The sequence below is a fragment of the Eschrichtius robustus genome, chromosome 15 (genome assembly GCF_028021215.1).
Source record: "Eschrichtius robustus isolate mEscRob2 chromosome 15, mEscRob2.pri, whole genome shotgun sequence".
NCBI classification, from domain to species: Eukaryota; Metazoa; Chordata; class Mammalia; order Artiodactyla; family Eschrichtiidae; genus Eschrichtius; species Eschrichtius robustus.
In genome coordinates, this window is record NC_090838.1 from 63,976,811 (window position 1) to 63,998,944 (window position 22,134).

General features: G+C 41.3%; 1 protein-coding gene and 1 pseudogene across 7 annotated transcripts in view; both read left to right on the forward strand.

Moving 5' to 3' along the window:
- DGUOK (deoxyguanosine kinase) overlaps window positions 1–22,134 on the forward strand; it is a 35,917-nt gene extending 13,783 nt beyond the window's left edge. For 2 of the 7 annotated variants that reach the window (XM_068564690.1, XM_068564694.1), the window contains 5 exons: window positions 10,609–10,796; window positions 14,599–14,746; window positions 20,641–20,756; window positions 21,356–21,455; window positions 21,901–22,134. In XM_068564690.1, the coding sequence (XP_068420791.1) occupies window positions 10,609–10,796; window positions 14,599–14,746; window positions 20,641–20,756; window positions 21,356–21,455; window positions 21,901–21,927 (579 nt within the window). In that variant the 3' untranslated portion in view covers window positions 21,928–22,134. Of the gene's footprint in view, window positions 1–10,608; window positions 10,797–14,598; window positions 14,747–20,256; window positions 20,330–20,640; window positions 20,757–21,355; window positions 21,486–21,900 lie in introns of those variants that run through there. The other 5 variants (XR_011076613.1, XM_068564691.1, XM_068564692.1 and 2 more) reach the window with 5 other exon arrangements.
- Window positions 304–1,512, forward strand: LOC137777758 (heterogeneous nuclear ribonucleoprotein A1-like; annotated as a pseudogene).

The window sequence follows — 22,134 nt, forward strand, 5'->3', positions numbered from 1 at the left end:
AAGGAGGAGTAACAACTGACACTGCAGAAATACAAAGGATCATGAGAGATTACTACAAGCAACTATATGCCAATAAAATGGACAACCTGGAAGAAATGGACAAATTCTTAGAAATGCACAACCTTCCGAGACTGAACCAGGAAGAAATAGAAAATATGAACAGACCAATCACAAGCACTGAAATTGAAACTGTGATTAAAGATCTTCCAACAAACAAAAGCCCAGGACCAGATGGCTTCACAGGCGAATTCTATCAAACATTTAGAGAGCTTTCTGCCTGTGGACGCTGCCGAGTAAGCATCGTTGACGTCTCCCCCCGACTCCACTGCCGTCATGTCTAAGTCAGAGTCACCCAAAGAGCCCAAACAGCTGCGGAAGCTCTTCATCAGAGGTTTGAGCTTTGAAACAACCGATGAGAGTCTGAGGAGCCATTTTGAGCAGTGGGGAACGCTCACAGATTGTGTGGTAATGAGGGATCCAAACACCAAACGCTCCACAGCCTTCGGGTTTGTCACATATGCCACTGTGGAGGAGGTGGATGCGGCCATGAATGCAAGGCCACACAAGGTGGATGGAAGAGTTGTGGAAGCAAAGAGGGCCGTCTCACGAGAAGATTCTCAAAGACCTGGTGCCCACTTAACCGTGAAAAAGATTTTTGTTGGTGGCATTAAAGAAGACACTGAAGAACATCATCTAAGAGATTATTTTGAACAGTATGGGAAAATTGAAGTGATTGAAATCATGACTGATCGAGGCAGTGGCAAAAAGAGAGGCTTTGCTTTTGTAACCTTTGATGACCATGACTCTGTAGACAAGATTGTCATTCAGAAATACCACACTGTGAATGGCCACAACTGTGAAGTAAGGAAAGCCCTATCTAAGCAAGAGATGGCTAGTGCCTCATCCAGCCAAAGAGGTTGAAGTGGTTCTGGAAACTTTGGTGGTGGTCGTGGAGGTGGTTTTGGTGGGAATGACAGCTTTGGTCATGGAGGAAACGTCAGTGGTCGAGGTGGCTTTGGTGGCAGCCGTAGTGGTGGTGGATATGGTGGCAGTGGTGATGGCTATAATGGATTTGGTAATGATGGAAGCAATTTTGGAGGTGGTGGAAGCTACAGTGATTTTGGCAGTTACAACAATCAATCTTCAGATTTTGGACCCATGAAAGGAGGAAACTTTGGAGGCAGAAGTTCTGGCCCCTGTGGTGGTGGAGGCCAATGCTTTGCCAAACCCTGAAACCAAGGTGGCTATGGTGGTTCCAGCAGCAGCAGTAGCTGTGGCAGTGGCAGAAGGTTTTGCTTACTGCCAGGAAACAAAGCTTAGCAGGAGAGGAGAGCCAGAGAAGTGACAGGGAAGCTACAGGTTACAACAGATTTGTGAACTCAGCCAAGCACAGTGGTGGCAGGGCCTGGCTGCTACAAAGAAGACATGTTTTAGACAATACTCATGTGTATGGGCAAAAAAACTCGAGGACTGTATTTGTGACTAGTTGTATAACAGGTTATTTTAGTTTCTGTTCTGTGGAAAGGGTAAAGCATTCCAACAAAGGGTTTTAATGTAGATTTTTTTTTTTTTTTGCACCCATGCTGTTGATTGCTAAATGTAATAGTCTGATCATGACGCTGAATAAATGTGTCTTTTTTTTAAAAACAAAGAAAAAAACATTTAGAGAAGAGCTAACACCTATCCTTCTCAAACTCTTCCAAAATATAGCAGAGGGAGGAACACTTCCAAACTCATTCTACAAGGCCACCATCACCCTGATACCAAAACCAGACTAAGATGTCACAAAGAAAGAAAACTACAGGCCACTATCACTGATGAACATAGATGTAAAAATCCTCAACAAAATACTAGCAAACAGAATCCAACAGCACATTAAAAGGATCATACACCATGATCAAGTGGGGTTTACCCCAGGAATGCAAGGATTCTTCAATATATGCAAATCAATCAACGTGATACACCATATTAGCAAACTGAAGGAGAAAAACCGTATGATCATCTCAATAGATGCAGAGAAAACTTTTGACAAAATTCAACACCCATTTATGATAAAAACTCTCCAGAAAGTAGGCATAGAGGGAACTTACCTCAACATAATAAAGGCCATATGTGACAAACCCACAGCCAACATCATTCTCAATTGTGAAAAAAGTGAAACCATTTCCACTAAGATCAGGAACAAGACAAGGTTGCCCACTCTCACCACTATTATTCAACATAGTTTTGGAAGTTTTAGCGACAGCAATTAGAGAAGAAAAAGAAATAAAAGGAATCCAAATAGGAAAAGAAGAAGTAAAACTGTCACTGTTGGCAAGATGACATGATACTATACATAGAGAATCCTAAAGATGCTACCAGAAAACTACTAGAGCTAATCAATGAATTTGGTAAAGTAGCAGGATACAAAATTAATGCACAGAAATCTCTTGCATTCCTATACACCAATGATGAAAAATCTGAAAGTGAAATTAAGAAAACACTCCCATTTACCATTGCAGCAAAAAGAATAAGATATCTAGGAATAAACCTACGTAAGGAGACAAAAGAGCTACATGTAAAAGAATGAAATTAGAACATTCCTTAACACCATACACAAAAATAAACTCAAAATGGATTAAAGACCTAAATGTAAGGCCACACACTATCAAACTCTTAGAGGAAAACATAGGCAGAACACTCTATGACATAAATCACAGCAAGATCCCTTTTGACCCACCTCCTAGAGAAATGGAAATAAAAACACAAATAAACAAATGGGACCTAATGAAACTTAAAAGCTTTTGCACAGCAAAGGAAACCATAAACAAGACCAAAAGACAACCCTCAGAATGGGAGAAAATATTTGCAAATGAAGCAACTGACAAAAGATTAATCTCCAAAATTTACAAGCAGCTCGTGCAGCTCAATATCAAAAAAACAAACAACCCAATCCAAAAATGGGCAGAAGACCTAAATAGACATTTCTCCAAAGAAGGTATACAGATTGCCAACAAACACATGAAAGAATGCTCAACATCATTAATCATTAGAGAAAGGCAAATCAAAACTACAATGAGATATCATCTCACACCGGTCAGAATGGCCATCATCAAAAAATCTAGAAACAATAAATGCTGGAGAGGGTGTGGAGAAAAGGGAACCCTCTTGCACTGTTGGTGGGAATGTAAATTGATACAGCCACTATGGAGAACAGTCTGGAGGTTCCTTAAAAAACTAAAAATAGAACTACCATACGACCCAGCAATCCCACTACTGGGCATATACCCTGAGAAAACCGTAATTCAAAAAGAGTCACATACCACGATGTTCATTGCAGCTCTATTTACAATAGCCAGGACATGGAAGCAACCTAAATGTCCATCAACAGATGAATGGATAAAGAAGATGTGGCACATATATACATATACAGTTTTTACTCAGCCATAAAAAGAAACGAAATTGAGTTATTTGTACTGAGGTGGATGGACCTAGAGTCTGTCATACAGAGTGAAGTAAGTCAGAAAGAGAAAAACAAATACCATATGCTAACACATATATATGGAATCTAAGAAAAAAAAAAAAGAAGGTCATGAAGAACCTAGGAGCAAGACGGGAATAAAGACGCAGACTTACTAGAGAATGGACTTGAGGATATGGGGAGGGGGAAGGGTAAGCTGGGACAAAGTGAGAGAGTGGCATGGACATATATACACTACCAAATGTAAAATAGATAGCTAGTGGGAAGCAGCCGCATAACACAGGGAGATCAGCTCGGTGCTTTGTGACCACCTAGAGGGGTGGGATAGGGAGGGAGGGAGACGCAAGAGGGAAGAGATATGGGGATATATGTATATGTATAACTTTGTTATATAGCAGAAACTAACACACCATTGTAAAGCAATTATCCTCCAGTAAAGATGTTAAAAAAAATATCTTAACTCTGTCATATATTGTCGATACTCTCCCCAGTTTGTCATTTTTCCTTTCCTTTTCTGTATGATGTATTTTGCAATATAATACTTTTAAGTTTTTATGTGGTCAAATCTATTGTTTTCTTCATAGTTACTGCCTTTGATGTGAAAGTTTAAAAAGACCTCTTACAGCCCAAGATTATAAAAACAGGCACTTGTTTTTCTTTCTCTTGCTTTTAAGGTTTTATTCTTTGTGTGACTTTAAAAGTTACAGGAGTCTTGATTTTCCCCAAGTTGTTATCTGAATTCCCAGTAATAGTCTTGTTTAGTTTATTCCTGAGTGGTTATATATTTTGTTGTTATTGTGACTGGGATCTGTTTTCCCATCATCTTTTTCCAACTGGTTATTGCTGTTTGAAAGAAAAGCAGTTGGTTGTTGTTATGTCTTGTGTGACTTAATTCTCACATTAATTTTTTTTTTTTTGCTTGAGGTTTTAGAAAATAATAGTTTTCTCAAAATACAAATCATTTGTAAGAGTTTTCCAATATCCAAACCTCATTTCTGTTTTCTTTTGTTGGATAGAAGTTCCAGAACAATATTGAATAATAGCAGTGATGGTAGTCACTTTTATCTTTTCTGTCTTTAGTGAAAGTACCTCTAATGTATCATTGTTAAGTTCTGTGCTTGTCATTCATTTCAATAGACCATGTGGAGGAGGTACTTCTATTACTAGGATATTAACTGTTTTTATCAGTAACAGATGTTGAGTTTTCATCAAAAGCCTTTTTTAGCATCTAGTGAGATAACCATGGGATTTTTCTTTCTTTCTTTCTTCCTTTTTAATCTCTTAGTTTTAGTCATAGATTGGATAATGATGTCATCCTCACATTACTAGAATAAACCCTTTTGGTCATGGTGTACTGTTGCAGTAATTTGCTAATATGTTTGGAATTTTGCATGTATTAATAAATTTAATTGGTATTCTATTTATGTGTACAGTTTTTGACAGGTTTTACCATCAGGGTTATGAAAATGAATTGGAAGCTTTGTATCATTTTTAGCATAGAAATTATCTATTCCTTGAAGGTATGATAGAAATCAGTTTTAAAATTACATGGATTCAGTGCTGTTTGGAGGGAATAGTTATTAGACAACTGTTTCTTCCTCAGTTATTATTCAGGGTTTTTAATCAGTTTTGATAATTTTGTTTTCTAGAAAATTGCCCTTTTTTTGAGATTTTCAAATTTAATAATGTAAAATTAGTACTTGTATTCTTTTATACTTTAAATTCTTCTGTATCAAGAGTTTTTGTATCTTTTGTCTGATGTTGCTTATCTGTGTGAATATTTTGGGAGGAATAGGTTTGATAGATGATTGTCTGTTTATTTGTCCTTTTTTAAAAGACCCAATTAATGGATTTTAATTTTTAATTCTATTGGGGCTTGCATTCTAATTCATTGATTTTTGCTTTTAAATTTATTTATTTCTCAGAATTTCTTTGCATTTTTAAAGCTCTTTAGTGTGAATGATTAATTTGTGTATTTTCCCCTTTTTTCTGCCTTAATAATAATAGCATTTGCAACAGGAAATTTTTTTCATGGGATAAGCTTTGGCCCTGTCTTCTAGATTTCGACATATGAGAATTTAGCTGAAATTTCTAAAGAGTTTGTAATTGTAGTTTTAATTTATTTTTTGCCTAAGATTTATTTTTAGTGTTTTATGTATTCTGAGTAGATTTTGTATGTTTATTATTTTGTTAATTCTAAGTTTATTTTGTTATGATCAATGTGGCTTATACAGTTTCTCATTGAGGAAACTTACTGAGATTTTCTTCATTGACTATGTATAATCAATTTTGATAAGTGTGCCATGGACTTTTAAGAAGAATATGTATTATCTGTAAGGTATATGTAGTTTGATGTGACATATTTTATAAATTCCAAGATGTCATTGATTATAAGACATTATCAATTTAGTGACACTTCCAAGGAATAATTAAAATGTCTGTTACGTTTAGTAAGCATTATAAGATGTATCCCAGTTTCAGATATGTGAAAAAAAATAATGATTAAGAGTCTTATCCTCCAAGTTCTTATTTTGAGAGTCTACTGTTTTTATTAAATTCTGAGAGAAGTGTACTAAAGTTTTGTGCTTTTATTGTGTTTTGTCTATTTCTCCTTGTATTTTTAATTGACTTTATATTTTTGTATTTCAGTGCTTTATTATTCCATGTAAAAATGTTCATGACTTTTGTGTGGAGTCTTTATTGCTTTAGTAGTCTTGTAGCATTTAATGCTTTTTTAAAAATTTAATTTAACTAATTTATTTGGCATGCGGGCTCTTGTTGGCGGCATGCGGAATCTAGTTCCGTGACCAGGGATCGAACCCGGGCCCCCTGCATTGGGAACGTGGAGTCTTAACCACTGGACCACCAGGGAAGTCCCAGTGCTTTTTTTTTCTTAATACAGCTTTGCCACATCTGCGTTCGTTTTATTTGCATCTACCTGGTGGATTTTGCCGCCCCTCTACTTTCAGCTAATGTATGTCATCTTGTTTTAGGCGTTTCACTTATGAACAGGATTTTTAGCTTTTACCCAATCTTAGGGTTTGCCTTTCCTGGGAATTTTTCTCTTTTATCATGATTATGTTTAATTTATTCCTGCCACCTTATTTTGTGCTTTCATCTCCTTTTTTTCCTTTTTGCTGTATTTGAATATTTCTTTCATTTTTCTCCCCTTCATTCATATGGAAATTTTACTATTTTTACTCTACTAGTGGAAACGTTTAAATTAAAAATATACATGTTTAAGACTCACAGATATAGAAAACAAACTTGTGGCTATCAAAGGAGAGAGGGAAGGGGGAGGAACAAATTTAGGGATGTAGGATTAACAGGTATAAACTACCATGTATAAAATAGATGAGGCAACAAGGGTATACTGTACAGCACAGAGAATTATAGCCATTATCTTGTAATAAACTATAATGGAGTATAATCTGCAAAAATACAGAATCACTATGCTGTGCACCTGAAACTAATATAATATTGTAAAACAACTATACTTCAATAAAATATATATATATAAATGTTTAAACCTATTTATCAATGTTAGTGGGGTCTCTATGAAAGAAAAAAATAAATTTTACTACTTTTTTTATTACTTTCTTCTCCAGACTCCATCCCCCAGGTATAGAAATCTATAATTTTATAGATCCAGAATGTTTTTACGTAGTGAAATTTCTCTCTCTCTCTCTCTCTTTTTTTTTTTTTTTTTTTTTTTCTGGCCACGCCACAACGCTTGTGGGATCTTAGTTTCCCGACCAGGGATTGAACCTGGGTCCCAGCAGTGAAAGTACCAAGTCCTAACCACTGGACCACCAGGAAATTCCCTGAAATTTCTCTTTTAACTATAGAAATTGGCAGTAAACTTCTTAACCACATTAATAATAATTACTTTATACTTAACTGTTCTACTGGTCATTCACTGACCACTGTCTTCTTATTACTTCTTCCCATTTCTTAATTCTTTATTTTGATTCATTTTTCAATTGGTTGAAATATATTTTAGAGGATTTTTTTTTTTTCAGAATGTGGTTGGTATAATTTCTGAGTGATTGCTTGTCTTAAAATGTCTTTAGTTTCTGTTGTAGGGAAGTGTTATATGGTTCTGATCTTTTTTTTTTTTTTTAATAAGTAACTAATGTTTTCCCCCCTCCTTAGGTTTTTGGTTTGTTTTGCTTTCATGAATTGTTGACATCTTGCTAGGATAGGTCTGGGTGTGTGTGTGTGTGTGTGTGTGTGTGTGTGTGTGTGTGTGTGTGAGTGTGTGTGTGAAAGCTGTATATGTAAATCTACATTAAATCCTTTCTGGTACTTAGTGAATTTCTCTGGTGGAAAGTCTCACATCTTCAGAGATTTTCTTTAATTTTTTTCTTTGATTTTGGCTTCTTTTTCATCTGATCAGTTCCCCCTGACTATAACTCCTAGTTGTAGCATGGTTTTAAACTTCCTTTCTGTTCTAAAATACCTAGAGATATGTCATGTTTCTATTAGACAGTTATTCTCAGTGATGGTGAAATTTGATGAGAAGGAGACCTTATGAGTAGTGGTCTTCCTCTGCTGATCTCTTTTTTTATTGGGTGTGGCATTTCACCATTCTATATTGGACTCTTATCTCATGAGAAGGAAAATCGTTTGCTTTGGTTAGGTAGCTTTGTCTGAGGTATGGGTACTGTGAAGTTGCACATCATTTTAGCCTTTGTTTGAAAAGTTGTTTGATACAAAATTGTATTCACTGCTGTCAGGTAGGACACAAGTGACATTACATCTTGATGTATCTTTCCAGAGAAACGAAAGAAAAAACAAAAAATACCCTACCACTATATAACAATGTATATTGGATCTCCTAAACTGTATTTCTTTTTATTTCTTTCATAATTTTCTGCTTTTTTTCTCTTAGTTTAGGGAAAATTTCTTGAGTTGATATTCTGTATGATATTCACTAATTAGGTTTACTGCAGTTTACAGTCTGCTGGTTACTATCTTCATTGGGAGTTTTGTTTTGGCAATTGCATTTTTCTCCTCTAAGAATGTTCTTTTCATATTGCTCCGTTTTGTTTCTTTGTTCTTTTTCTGGCCACGCCATGCTGCATGTGGGATCTTAGTTCCCCCACCAGGGATCAAACCCATGCCCCCTGCAGTGGAAGCGCAGAGTCTTAACCACTGGACTGCCAGGGAAGTCCGTTGTTCCTTTTTTATGATAGCCTGTTCTTATCAATGTGGCAGTCTCGAGTCCCATTGAGATTTTTTTGTTTTCTCCTGTTTGTGGCAATAGCTCTGTCTCCTGAGAGGCTGCTTGTCCTGAACACACGGATGGGTCCACTCCTTCTGAATTGCTGGATATTTTTACATCCAATGATTGTCCCTCTGTTGTTTATATGTTTGAAGGGATATTTGCATACGTTCTGTAGCTGAGATAGGTTCTTCAGAAATTGTGTAGGCCTCTGTACAGTTTTTTATTCTGGAACAGGCTCCCTTTGGTAACCCAAAGCCTGCCGGTAGAATCCCCCACCCAGTCAACCTAGTGCATCTGCCATCGCAGTGCCCTACTCCACTCAGCAGGCTTGCCTGCAGTCTCAGAACTATGCTGTAACCATGGGCTCCCTACAGTCTCTGGTGACACCACCAGAGACTCGAGTAGATTCAAATTTGTCCTCCTGCTTCAACCTCCAGCTCTCAGCCAGGGGCCATTTGTGAGGCTGGTTTGTGTTTGTAGGTTGCAGGATTGTAAGGAGGGAAGTTGTTACTTTTGTAATCCACTCTGCTCTACACACATACTCTGCTGAAGCCTTCCAAAGCATAGGACCCCTCTTTGGAATCCGGGGGTGATATTTAGCCAAACTGGACCACTTGTGGTTGTCTAACCTTTCCCCCCACCCCGTGTATTTTTGTCTCTACCTGAAATACTTTCTTCTTAATCCCCATTTCCATCTGTGGAGATTCCATGTATCATTTACTTCCCAGCTTAATGCCACTTTTTTCCAGAAACTTTCTCAGATTCCCTCCACCATACCGTGATCACTCCTTTGTTGTATGTTCTGCTTTATAGTCTAGCTCTCCATATCTTTATCACCCCCTTTCCGTATGCATTATGAGCTACTTGAGTTTGGGAACCATGTCTTGCTCGCCTTTATATGGAGAAGTATTAGAATGAAGAAGTTAGAGGAAGCCAGGTTTGAGTCCCCATTCAACATTTACCATGAAACTTTGGACAAGTAAGTTCCTTAACCTTTCTGAGTGGATGTTCTCCTCAAGAAAATGGGCATAACAGTAGTACCTACCTCATGATGCTGTTTTGAAGATTAAATGAGATAACATAGCACAGTGAACATTGAGATAAATCTTAGTTTTGTTTTCTGTACCCCTTACAGCACCTAGCTCACGTAGCGTCTTATCCACACAGGCCTTCAGTTCATGGTGACTGAATGAACGCAGATCAGAGTGCTTTTCGCAAAACTCACTTTTGCATTGAGTCAGTGGCAGAGCCCAGGAAAGAATCCAGGGTTCCTGAGTATCTTACACACGTTCCCACCTGCACATGCTGAGTAAGTGGGTCTTCACATGCCTTTCATAGAGTGTCTAGAATCGAGGAGGAGGGTTTTGTTTGTTCATTTGTTTGTTTAACAAACTGTAGCCTTTTGCTATAAGAGAGAGAGAACTCGGTTTGGTTGGTTGGATTTTCAAATAATCAGTTACTTTCTTGTCTGGGTTGAAGTTTTAGAAAGAAATAGCCACAAATGGAAGCTCAAAAGAGAAGCAACATAGTGTTACAGTGGAAATATCTGATTCCAGGTAGAGTTTCAGATGGTTGTTGATTGTTAAGTCCTCCTCCAACACGCTCCACAAACCCACCCATCAGCGACTGTGCTAATTCTATGGGTGGTTCTTCCTCTGCTGTTCTTAGGTATGCTGAAGGTGGCATGTCATCTCCCTCTGTCAGATTCTTGTCTAGTAAGGTAGGAAAATCTCTTCCTTGATTATGTAGCTTTGACTAAACTGAGGGATGTGATTATATCTTTTTAGTGGAAGGAAACTTTTGTAATTGTGTCTCTCATTGATTATTACACTTGTTGGGGGGTGGGTAGGAGGGTGGTAAACACTGTGAAGTAAATATGCCTTCTAGGAAATTCTCCTCTTTCATAACTTACCTCTAGGCCTGCACTGCCCCCAGTCTCGGAAACTTGCTGGATATGATGTACCAGGAGCCAGCACGATGGTGCTACACATTCCAGACATTTTCTTTTATGAGCCGCCTGAAAGTACAGTTGGAGCCCTTCCCTGAGAAACTCTTAGAGGCCAAGAAGGCAGTACAGATCTTTGAGAGGTCTGTATACAGCGACAGGTAAGACCCTGAGCCCTCCACCAGTCACAAGCTCTGTGCTTAGCGCTGCATGTTTTCTCCTCTTGCTCAGACTCTGCACTGCTCTTGTCATTGAAAATTATACTTGAAAAAATTGTCTTTTTAAAGACAACACTGTACAGATTTGTTCAGACTTATAATTTCACAGTTACCATATATGTCAAGAAAGGAGATTGTGTTTTTCATAATCTGAATGCATTTAATTTCTCACATTGGCACTGATTATGTTTCCTTATTCTTTTCTAGCATAGAAGCAGGCGGGTAGCTACCTAGTATAACCATTACATGCTAGAAGGCACAGAATAGACACTTAAGTAGCAGCATATGTTCTAGCAAACCAAATGAATCAGTGGTTGGTTATCACCTGGAAGAAAAAAGCAGCAGTCAGAATTAAAATGTGTTCCTAAAATGATAGGAGAACTAAATTTATCCTTTTTTTTTTATTCTTCAAGAAAGGATTTCTGAGTAGAAATAGCAGATTTGTAAAATTGGCTTCTGTCTTGGATTTAACCTTTTTTGACCCTTTGTTGTGTGGCAGGGCTTATTGTTGGCCAGAGTCTGTAAGAGACATCCAGTCTCTTACAGGTCAGGGGAAGAGCATCGTCCTGACCACCTGAGGGAGTGAGATGGGGAGTCACTTTTAATGAAAGCTAGCAGATAGCTTGGGAATTCAGCCCATCTGTTCTAGAGGAGCTAGTCCATCTATGCTCTGGAATTCCTGGTTCTGCCACAAAACCAGTCTGTGACTTGTGTATAAGCCATTTGAAGATGAACTGAGGGTACCTTAATCTGGACATCACTGAGGGTTTTTTATCTGAAGGCTGTGAGTGACCTCTGTCAGTGTGAAATGGTGGCTTAAAGCATGATGGTCTATCTTAAGCCCCTTGAGTTATCAAAATGCAAAATGTTGCATTTTTATTGTCCATTCACTTCTGAAGACACTAGATTGGTTACCCATTTAATTCCAAATTAGAAAAACTAGCTCTGCTCCTTAGTGCTCCCATAAAGCCTCCTGGAGGGAAAAAAATAAGGATACATTTGTAAATGTATTGTGATTTTTTTTTTTAAACATTACTTAAAAATCATTCAAGATATGTAAAACAAATCCTATAGACTAGGCATTCCTTCTCTGTGGACCCCAGGAGAGAGCCTACTCTTTATAAAAGCAAAATATGTGAATTATAAATGGTTGGGCTATAGATTTTAGTTCTTTTTCAACTGTTGGATATACTACTACCTATTTTCCTTTCCCCTCTCCCAAGCCATGCCTCTTGAATTAGGAAGATGAATTACATATTACTACCTGCTTGGAAACATATTCACCATCTTTCTTTTTTTGGCCTTGCTGTGCAGCATGTGGGATCTTAATTCCCTGACCAGGGATCAAACCCGTGTCCCCTGCAGTGGAAGCTCCGAGTCTTAACCACTTGATCGCCAGGGAAGTCCCAACCATCAGTCTTTTGATTTCCGCCCTTTAGTGAGATAGACATGTGAGAGACCCCTTAGAAATAGAAATACTTTGTTTAGAAGGTACAAGATCTTGCGACTTCCACTCCTTTAAACATTTATTCATTTATTCATTTGCTCAGCACAGATTTGTTGAATGCCGCCTGTGTTTAGGCACTGGACAGCAGCAGTAAGCAGAGCAGACCCAGTCCCTGCCTTCACGGTGACCTTAGTCTAACAGGGAACTCTGACACTGCACGTGTGCTCATGTGTGTTATATGTGTTCCAAAGGAGGAACATGGCTTGTTTGGGAGAGTGGATGACAGGGAGGGAGAAATCTAAATCTTTTCTGTTTGAGTTGAAAGAAAATAAGAGCATGTGGTTTTAGAGCAGAGACCTTTACGCCTAGTTCCTTAAGCTGGTTCTTCCCTGCAGCCCCTGCATTCGGGCTTCAGGGTTCCCTCCCCTCAGCATTCAGCACCACGGCCTTTTATGCCCTCTTGCCCCTTCACCACCAGCTTTGGAGAAATAAAGAAGTGCTCATCTTCAAAAAAGGCGAGGGCCCTTTTATAGGACTTATTAACAGATATTTACTTTCTCTTTATAAGATCTTAATTTCCATGTTACCTGTGAAGAAGCTGAAAACATTTTTCAGATACTGAATTAGAAATTCGCCTCTTTTCTTTGTTGCCTTCAGCTAGGCTGTAGCTAAGCCATTCCAGACTGGAAGAGTTGACTTCTGGAGCTCCCAGATTAGTGCCTTCATAGCCTAATGATGAAGTAGTTACAGTGACAGCTAAGGTGTCTTGAGTGACTTGTGCCAGTCACTCTTGTAAGCACCTTGTAAGTACTATGTACAGTCCTCACAACTCTATGAGTTAGGTTCAACTGTTATCTTTGTACAGAGGAAGAAGCAGGCTGAGAGTTTGATGTCTTGCCCCTGGTGACACAGCTAGTGAATTTTGAAGCCAGGCCGGACTCGGGAGTGTGACTCTGCAAGCCATTCTCTTATTGCAACACTCGCAGCCTTGCGGTGTATACTTCCCTGAGCCATTCATAGATAAGGATTCTGAACTTCATTTTCCCAGAAGTAGCCAGTTGCTGAGCGTTGCCTTAGAAACTGGAGTTCATTGTTCAGGATGTAAATTGTGTTCTGTATCAAGATGCCTGAGGTTTGAAAGCAGAACTGACCTTCCTGAAATGACGGTTTCTAGTTAACTCTTATTTCCTATTCACCAGATGCTCCTTTAGGTATGGAAGTAAGCAAGGGGCAAAACTAGTTTGATTTTTAGATTTAGCTTTCTTGTATCTGGATTAGAAGCTCAGAAGCAGAGGAAGCAAGAGCTTATATGTGCTTGCTTTGGAGGAGAGTCTGCTTTCTTGGTAATACTGCAGTTAGTAGGAAGTGCATTTACTGCTCCATAGGTGACACCACTTAAATACAGTTCCTGCTCTACTTCTCAAGTAGACAAAAGGATGGCTTAGTAGCCTGGAGACTCAGAAGGCTTGAGTCTTTAAATTAAAAGTGGTGGGGGCTTCCCTGGTGGCGCAGTGGTTGAGAATCTGCCTGCCAATGCAGAGGACACGGGTTCGAGCCCTGGTCTGGGAGGATCCCACATGCCGCGGAGCAACTAAGCCCGTGAGCCACAACTACTGAGCCTGCGCGTCTGGAGCTTGTGCTCCAAAACGGGAGAGGCCGCGACAGTGAGAGGCCCGCGCACTGCAATGAAGAGTGGCCCCCACTTGCCGCAATTGGAGAAAGCCCTCGCACAGAAACGAAGACCCAACACAGCCAAAAATAAATAAATAAATAAATTTAAAAGTGGTGGGGGCTTTATACTAGATTGGCTTTTTGTTTGGGGGTTTACTTGCAGTAATAATAAAGAAGTCTTAAAAGTTTGAGTTTACATGCACCATTTGCTATATGTTTTGACTGGTTTCCAGCAGGGAAAATTGTTAGTGACCAATGATATTCTCTTTCAGTGTCCCTTTTCTTCCAGTGGATTAATCCATCCAGAGAGCTGTGGTTTCGGCCTCCAAAGTCTAAATTCTATTCTCATCTTAGTGTTGAGCAAGGAGGGAGAGACATAGGTGAAGAATTCAGATTTCTTAAAGATGGGTGAGGAACTAGAAAGGTTAAGTGTCAACTATACTTCAGTTAAAAAAGAAAAAGAAAAAAAAGATTGATGAGGCGCTAGAAAGGTTAAGTGGTTTGGACAGACATGGAACAAGTTGGTTATCGATAATTTTTTTTTTTTTTGCTTCTCTCATTCTTTGGCCTTTCATTCCATTTCCCATTCTCCTCCCCTCTCCCCATCCTACTTACATTTCCAACCAGGTATATCTTTGCAAAGACTCTTTTTGAAAATGGTTCCCTCAGTGACATCGAATGGCATATCTATCAGGACTGGCATTATTTTCTCCTGCAGGAGTTTGCCAGCCGGCTCAGATTACATGGCTTCATCTACCTCCAGGCTGCTCCCCAGGTAACACAGAATTTAAAGCCTTAGACTTTAGGGCCATATGAAACTTAAGAGGTGATGTTCTCTGAGCCCCTGATTTTCCAGTTGGAGAAAGTCGATTGTGGGTATTACCTGGAGCATGGAGAGCAGTGGATGCGTACTCTCCCATCCTAGCGTGAGCACCCACAGGCTTTCTGAAGCAGAGGGCTAAAGCAAATGGCTGTGCGTAGAAAGGGTCCTTCTTGATGTAGCAACCACGTAGAGAAAATTGGGCTTTATATTTATCACCAGGGTCTGCAGCTTCGACCCTCTGATCAGCTAACCTGTAACCAGTTGCCTCAGCTTTTCCTTCCCTCTAACTGGGTCATCAGAGTCTGTGATGGTCTTGATGGTTTCCTGAATAGCATGTCAGGAGGAGGAAAAGGGTTTCCTCACCTCATCCTGATACCATCCTAATTTATAGTCTCCTTTTGAACCTTAAGGATGCCACTGGGAAGGCAAGATGGACTGTGGAAGTTGCATCCCATGACCCTCTGACTTGGACCGTGGAGCCAGCCCAGCCCACAGTAGGGTGATGTTATGGCAGGAGCACTGGAGTCTCTGGAGACAGCAGTGGTCCTTGGCTCTGCCAACAGGCAGTGACCGTGGGCAGGCCCTGGAAACCTTTCCCCAGAGGGGTCCTTGTCTGTCAAATCCAGTGTCTCACACTAGTGATCTCTAAGGGCTCTTCTGGAGTGGGAGTCAAGGCAGGGGGTATTTCTTGAGGGATGTGTTGTTCTCACCTTTTTAGACAAATATCTGACATACAGTCAAATGCCAGATAATACCACATTATCTTAGGAGGGAAAGTTCCCTTCAAGCTAGAGGCCGTGCTTTTAGAGACAGGACTGAGTCTCGTGGAAGGGGGAAGCCTGAGAGCAGACTGACTGATCAGAAAATGGGTGGGAGAGCCCCAGTTGCGCAGGCTCACAGGAGCCAGAGACAAGAGGACCGGATGGAAGGGCCTGACCAGTTTGAATGCCTTGGGTGTGACAGGCACCAGGTATTGGGGCTCTTTGTGTCAGGAGCTTCTGAAGATCGTGAGGCAGAAGCTAGGTCATAGGAGGAAATAAAGAGATTCCACGGAAGTAAATAGGATCTCAGGTTTAAAGTGAAACTCAGCTAGAGATGCAGTGAAGCCAGAGGGCTGAGAACCTTCTGTGAAAAGAATGAAGCTGAAAGTAGCTGCCTTGTGTATTTATGGCTTCTTCCACAGTAGTCTTCATTGCCTGGGAGCAGGAATAGAAGAAGCCAATTATGAGGGTGACTGTACTGTAGGGGCGGGGATTGGTGTCAGTGATTAGGGGAAAAGGAGACCCCTGCCAAAAGGATGGTTTGAAGTAGCTGAGTGTAGGGTTCAGGATGAGAGGAAAATCCTGGCCCCCAGGAGGGCTCATGGTTGAGTAAGAGCATTGTGGACTTGAACTGAGTGAAGATTGTGGTTGGATTTTGAAGAGGTGACAGGTTTCCAGTAGGAGTTCATGGGATGGATAGTTGAAAGCAGAAGTAGGTTGAGGGGCTAAGCATTAAGAGAAGAATTGAAAGTACTGACCTAGCCTTTTCCTGGTTCCTAACCTAACCTAACCTAACCTGCTGGGACACTGGGACCCACCAAGGGAAGGAAGAAAGTCTTCCTCACTTCTTTGTGTACTTGGAATGACTTTGTGAGAAGAGACAATGATGATGACAGTGGTGGTGGTGACTGTTATTTTTATGGTGTGGCTGATACATCTTTTTGGAGAGACGAATTGAGTATTTCAGCTGGGGTAGAATAAGGGTTGAAGGATTACTGCAACTTGATGGTAGAAAAAAATAGCTTATTCATTTTGATATTGAATGGGGATTTTGGTGCTATTTGATGGCATTAGAGCCAGGAACCAGGAATGTCGATATCCTTCCCCTGAAGTCACCACTGACCTCTTCTGTGAGACCCAAAGAGAACTATATCTAAGAGAGAGCAGAACAGAAGTGAAAACATCTCTGTGTAGAAAGCTGTGCCAGTGCTCAGTCCCCTGGCTACGTTTAGAGCTCGAGGGATGGGCTCAAGTAGGGCCTTTTGCTCCTTCCCACCTACTGTCCCCTAAATTGTAAAAAGCAAGCGAGCCAACAGTAAAAAATCAGAAGAGAAATGGCTGGGCCTCAGTGCCCCATAGAATCAGGAAGAGAGAGTGCAGCTGGCCAGTGTGCCTCCAAGAGCCAGGCCGTGTTTGCAGCCTGGACACAGCGTGCTGCAAAGGCCTGGGAACAAGTGGCACCTGGATGCTGGGCTTGAGAAGCACAGTGGCCAGACCCATTAGCAGCCACTGTCCGGTTGCTGTCTCTGACTTCAAGCAGTCCGGACAGCAGCTCTTCTGGGGGTGGGGATGCGGCGGGCAGGGGAGTGAAGGGGCAGCTGCCATTTCCAGCTGCACTGTCTTTCCTGTTCACATTCAGTATGTCCTCCCCATGAGGACTGAGGTAAAGAGGGACCAGACTAAAGCACTGTTTGCACAGGTTTTTTTCTTTAAAGAACTTGTTGTAACCATATCAGTAAAGCAACAATTATGGCAAATGCTCAAAACAGAAGTTTACCTAGGCTTCTGGAGGGAAGAAAAGTTTGCTCTATTAAGCAAATTAACAGTGCAAAGGGAAATGTTAGCCCAGTTTAGCAGGAGAGACTTTAGCATCAATGTTTGCCTGCCAGCAATGAATGAATAATTATAGCTTTTATAAAAAGAATTGCTCTGCCCTGTGTATAATTGAAACCATAAAGCCACATTCTAAAAAATACGCATTTTCATTAATCCTGATAATATTTTTCTCTCAGGAAAATTAGGTAGCTTTGCTATATTTAGAAATCCTGAAGCTACCTTGCTGGCAGGAATGTGAATCGGTCAGCCTCTAAGGAGGCAGTTTGGCAGCGTATACTAGCAGTGCACATACTTTTGACCTATTAATCATGCTCCTTGGAATTTACTCCATAACTATGCTCCCACATAGGCAAAATGGTTCATGTGCAAGGCAACATTGTTTACAATAGCAAGTTATTGTAAACAGCCCAGTAGTCATCAGTAGGGACCGGTTGAATAGATTATGCTCCATCCATGCACTGATAAACTCTGAAGTCATGAAAAAGAACTAGGAAGTACTATGCTGACATGTAACAATCTTCAAGACGTATTGTTAAGTAAAGAAAAATAAGAACTGAGTGTGTGGTAGGAGACCTTTTATATGTATGGGTTTGTTTGGTTTTTTTAAATTTTATTTATTTATTAATTTATTTATTTATGGCTGTGTTGGGTCTTCGTTTCTGTGCGAGGGCTTTCTCTAGTTGCGGCAAGCGGGGGCCACTCCTCATCGCGGTGCGCGGGCCTCTCACTATCGCGGCCTCTCTTGTTGCGGAGCACAGGCTCCAGACGCGCAGGCTCAGTAATTGTGGCTCACGGGCCCAGTTGCTCCGCGGCATGTGGGATCTTCCCAGACCAGGGCTCGAACCCGTGTCCCCTGCATTGGCAGGCAGATTCTCAACCACTGCGCCACCAGGGAAGCCCTGGGGTTTTTTTTTAAAGGTGGGGTTAAGAATGTGAAATGCGTGAATCTTTCTGAAAGTATACAACAAGTCACTAACGTCTGTCATCAGTGGGGCAGAGAACTGGGTAGCAGGAAGTCAGTGGTGTAAAGCTGTGTGATGGGCAGGCAGGGGAACAAAGGGAGATGCCTCGAAGCAGTCAGCGCTGAGTTCGAGGATGTCGGTAGGGGCAGGATGACAGAAGGAGAAAGGGGAGGTTCAGAGTGAAGGAAAGCAGAAACGGAAAAGATTAAAGCAGGAGCAAAAGGTCGATAGAGATAGACTAGGTCAGGAAGGAAAACGTTCAGTGAGTATGTGCAACAAATACTTATTGACCACCTGCTCTACCAGGCCCTGCGCTCAGCCCTGAACCAGACGGACTCTGGCCTGCCTCCTGGGTCTTCCCCAGTCACTGTGCCCTTAGAGCACCCTGTGCAGACCTCCCTCTGTCACCTGATACAGCTGAAATACCACCGGGGGTCTGTGTTTGTTCAGGGCCTAGCGTAGCGCCTGGCTCGCAGAGTGGTGCTGAGTAAGCTGGTACCAGAGATAAAGGCAGAGCCCTGCCTCTTCCGGGAAGCGCCTCTGACTGCCTGAGCCCAACTGCTGCCTCCCTTATCTGACCACCAGCACTTAAGATCCAAACCTCCCAGTTCAGCACTCGATTTGCTATTTTTTGTATGTCGTTTTACTTGTTATCTAACTAGATTATAGAATCCCTAGGACAAGGACTTCATCTAAGTTTAGAGCAGTTCTTAATTCAGGGGAAAGAGATGAAAAGGGATAAGGGCTAAAAGTATTAACATGTTAGATCTGTGTTAATCAGTTTGAAAAGTTGGACATAAGGTCATAAATGAAATGTGTGTTTATATGATTTTCTTTCCTTAGAGGAAAGATGGCACAAGAGGGAAACAGCAAAGACTCTGCACCTTTAGGGATATTGTACCCTACGTTTGGGGATAAAGTTTACATTTGGGAATAAAGTTTAAATGTTTGAAAGAGAGAAGTCCTAAATCAGTGAGTTAATCTACTTGTTCTTCCCAGGACAGATGACATTGAATAATAAAGCGTTTGCCAGGCAGAGAGAGGAAGGAAGGCAATTCAGGCAAAGCAAACATTCAGAGCAAAAGTTTTGAGATGTGAAAGAGCTTGATCTGTACCGCAGGCAGGAGGTCAAATCTGGCTGAAGCCGTGGGTCCAGGGGAGGAAGGAGCTAAGGAAGTTGCAAGTGGAGAGTTAGGAGGGGTGGCCAGACTCCGGGAATGGCCTTGTATGACCAGTAAAGGAGAAGCTGACATTCCCTGAGCCATTGTGCTTCAAACTTTCTGACCAGAGTGGAATTATGCACACTCTGGAAGGAGTGGAGGATGGAGAGTTAGTCTCAAGCCTCACTTTTTTTACTTCTTTACCTTTGACCTATGCAGAATTTGCATCGTGCCCCAGAGTGAGTGTTTGATATGATATGAAAGAGATGTTTCAAATTACTTACCCTTTGGTAAATATGATGTCACTCATACTTCCTTGAATCCGGGGCTGAAGGCGATAAGGACCCTGTGAGGTATTTTAAGCAAGGAGAGTAATACCGTTACAGCCAACCCTCCATATCTGCGGACGCGGACCCCACTGATGGGGAGAGCCCACTGTCATTTCATACACATAAGGGACTTGAGCAGCCTTGGATATCTGTATCCTAAGGGGGTCCTGGAACCAACCCCCCCTTACCACAGATACTGAGGGACAACTGTATATTGCAATACTCTGGAAGGGTGGACTGAGCAGGAAAACTAGGAGGAAGGACAGCATTTGCCAGGAACTTGACGGGCTCCCTCTGTAAATCTTCACAGCGACCCGTGGGATTGATGAAGGGGGAGGAAATGGAAGCCCACAAAGCTTGCCCTGCTGCTGCCTGGTGAAGACGGGAGTTTAACCCTGGACTTTCTGACTTTAGGGCCTGTGCTCTTTCCACATGCTTCACCGCTTCCAGGAGGCAGGGAGCCAGAAGGCTCTTGCTCGTAGCCCAGGTGAGAGATGATGAGGGCCTGACCAGGGCAGAGGCGAGAGAGGCAAGGTGAGAGCCAGCTGGAGAGAGATTAAAGAGAGTTCGGTGACTTCCTGGGTGTGGCTGGGAGGAGGAAAAAAAGGTTATTCCAGGTTCCCAGGGTAGACGATGTTTGTTATTGACCTGTGATTGAATAAAAAAACAAGGCAGCAGAAGCAAAGGCGTAGTGCTAGTGCCCAGGATAGACATGGCAAGTGGGTCTGAGAGCACCCCAGCTTTTGTAACAGCCGAAATAACCAAAGAGCTCAGCAGATCCTTGGGATTGTCTTTCAGGTTTGTTTGAAGAGACTACACCTGAGGGCCAGGGAAGAGGAGAAAGGAATTGAGTTGGCGTATCTTGAGCAGCTTCATGCTCAGCATGAAGCCTGGCTTGTCCGCAAAACAACCCCGTAAGTGGAGAAGAGAGCAGCAGTGGACAGAGGCCTGCCTTCCTGCAGCCGGTCATTAAAATACAGGAAGTTCAACATGCAGCCCCTTAAGCAGGTTCAGAATGTTCTGGAAGTGGTTGGAATTGTCAAGCATTATCCAAATCAGAAACTTAATATTGGATATAATCTATATATTCCAAGAAACTTTTTATTAGATTCTATTTCTCCAGCTTTTTTGTTTTTTGACATCCCCTGACTGACCATGGTGATTGATGATGATGACATAGTTGGCTCAGGGTAAAGGGCTGAAAAATTTTAGAGAAATTGTCAATGTACTAAGTTGACGTTCCTAGTTTCAGCCTTTCCTCCCTTCAGGCTTGGTGTGGTGTCCATTTAAAATGTTTGAGGCTCTGACCTTCAGTATCAGTCTCAAGACTAAAGAGGAATTTCAGCCTTATCTTCCCAGCCAACTTTATTGAATTCTCTGGTTAAACTACTGTTTACATGAAATGTCCTTAAGAAGGTATGTGACCTTAGATCTGTTCTGAATTATTAAGACGGGTGAGTATGTGAAACCTGCCATCTTTTTTCTGTTCCCTAAATGTTCATGCTTCTTATAGGCTCCACTCTGAGGCCCTGCTGAACATTCCAGTGCTGGTGTTGGATGTCAATGACGATTTTTCTGAAGAAGTAACCAAACAAGAAGAGCTCATGAAGAGGGTGGGGAAGACCTTAACTCCTGCTTTCTAGTAGTTTTCCTTTTTTGCACTTTTATCGCTTCAGACTTCAGTATGGGCCCTGTGCATTGTGCCTCAAATTGCATTTCACACTCCAAAGCCTGTGGGGCCTTGTAGAAGTTACTGATATAATCCCTGTTCTCTAATATTGTGGGCCAATAACTGTTAAATACTTGACTTGTAATATGTGCTTTCCAGCTGACTCCCTCCTCTAAGGTATTCTAGAACTAGGGAAATGAGACTTCTGGATTCTATCCAGCTCTGCCACTTGATACTGTAGGACCCTGGGCAGGTCACATTTCCTTTCCATACCTATTTTCTCTTCCTCACAAAAACTCATGGGCTTGGCTACATATGCATTATGGATGGACTATTGTGTAGTCTCCTGAAAATGTGAAATTAACTTCTGGTTTTTCTCTTTCCCACAGGTAAACACCTTTGTAAAGAATCTATAACCAGTACCAGGATGTTCTAGCTGGCTCTCTGACTTTTTGAAGCCAGAAGAATACCAAGTCACCCACCTTCCCATCCCCACTCCCATCTCCTTTTACACCTAGAGTGCTCTTGACACTCAGGGGTTAGGTTTCTGTTATCCTTGGACCCTGCCTTTGTCTTCTTTTATATCTCAAGGACTTCTTAAATAAAGTCTACATTTTTGTGGA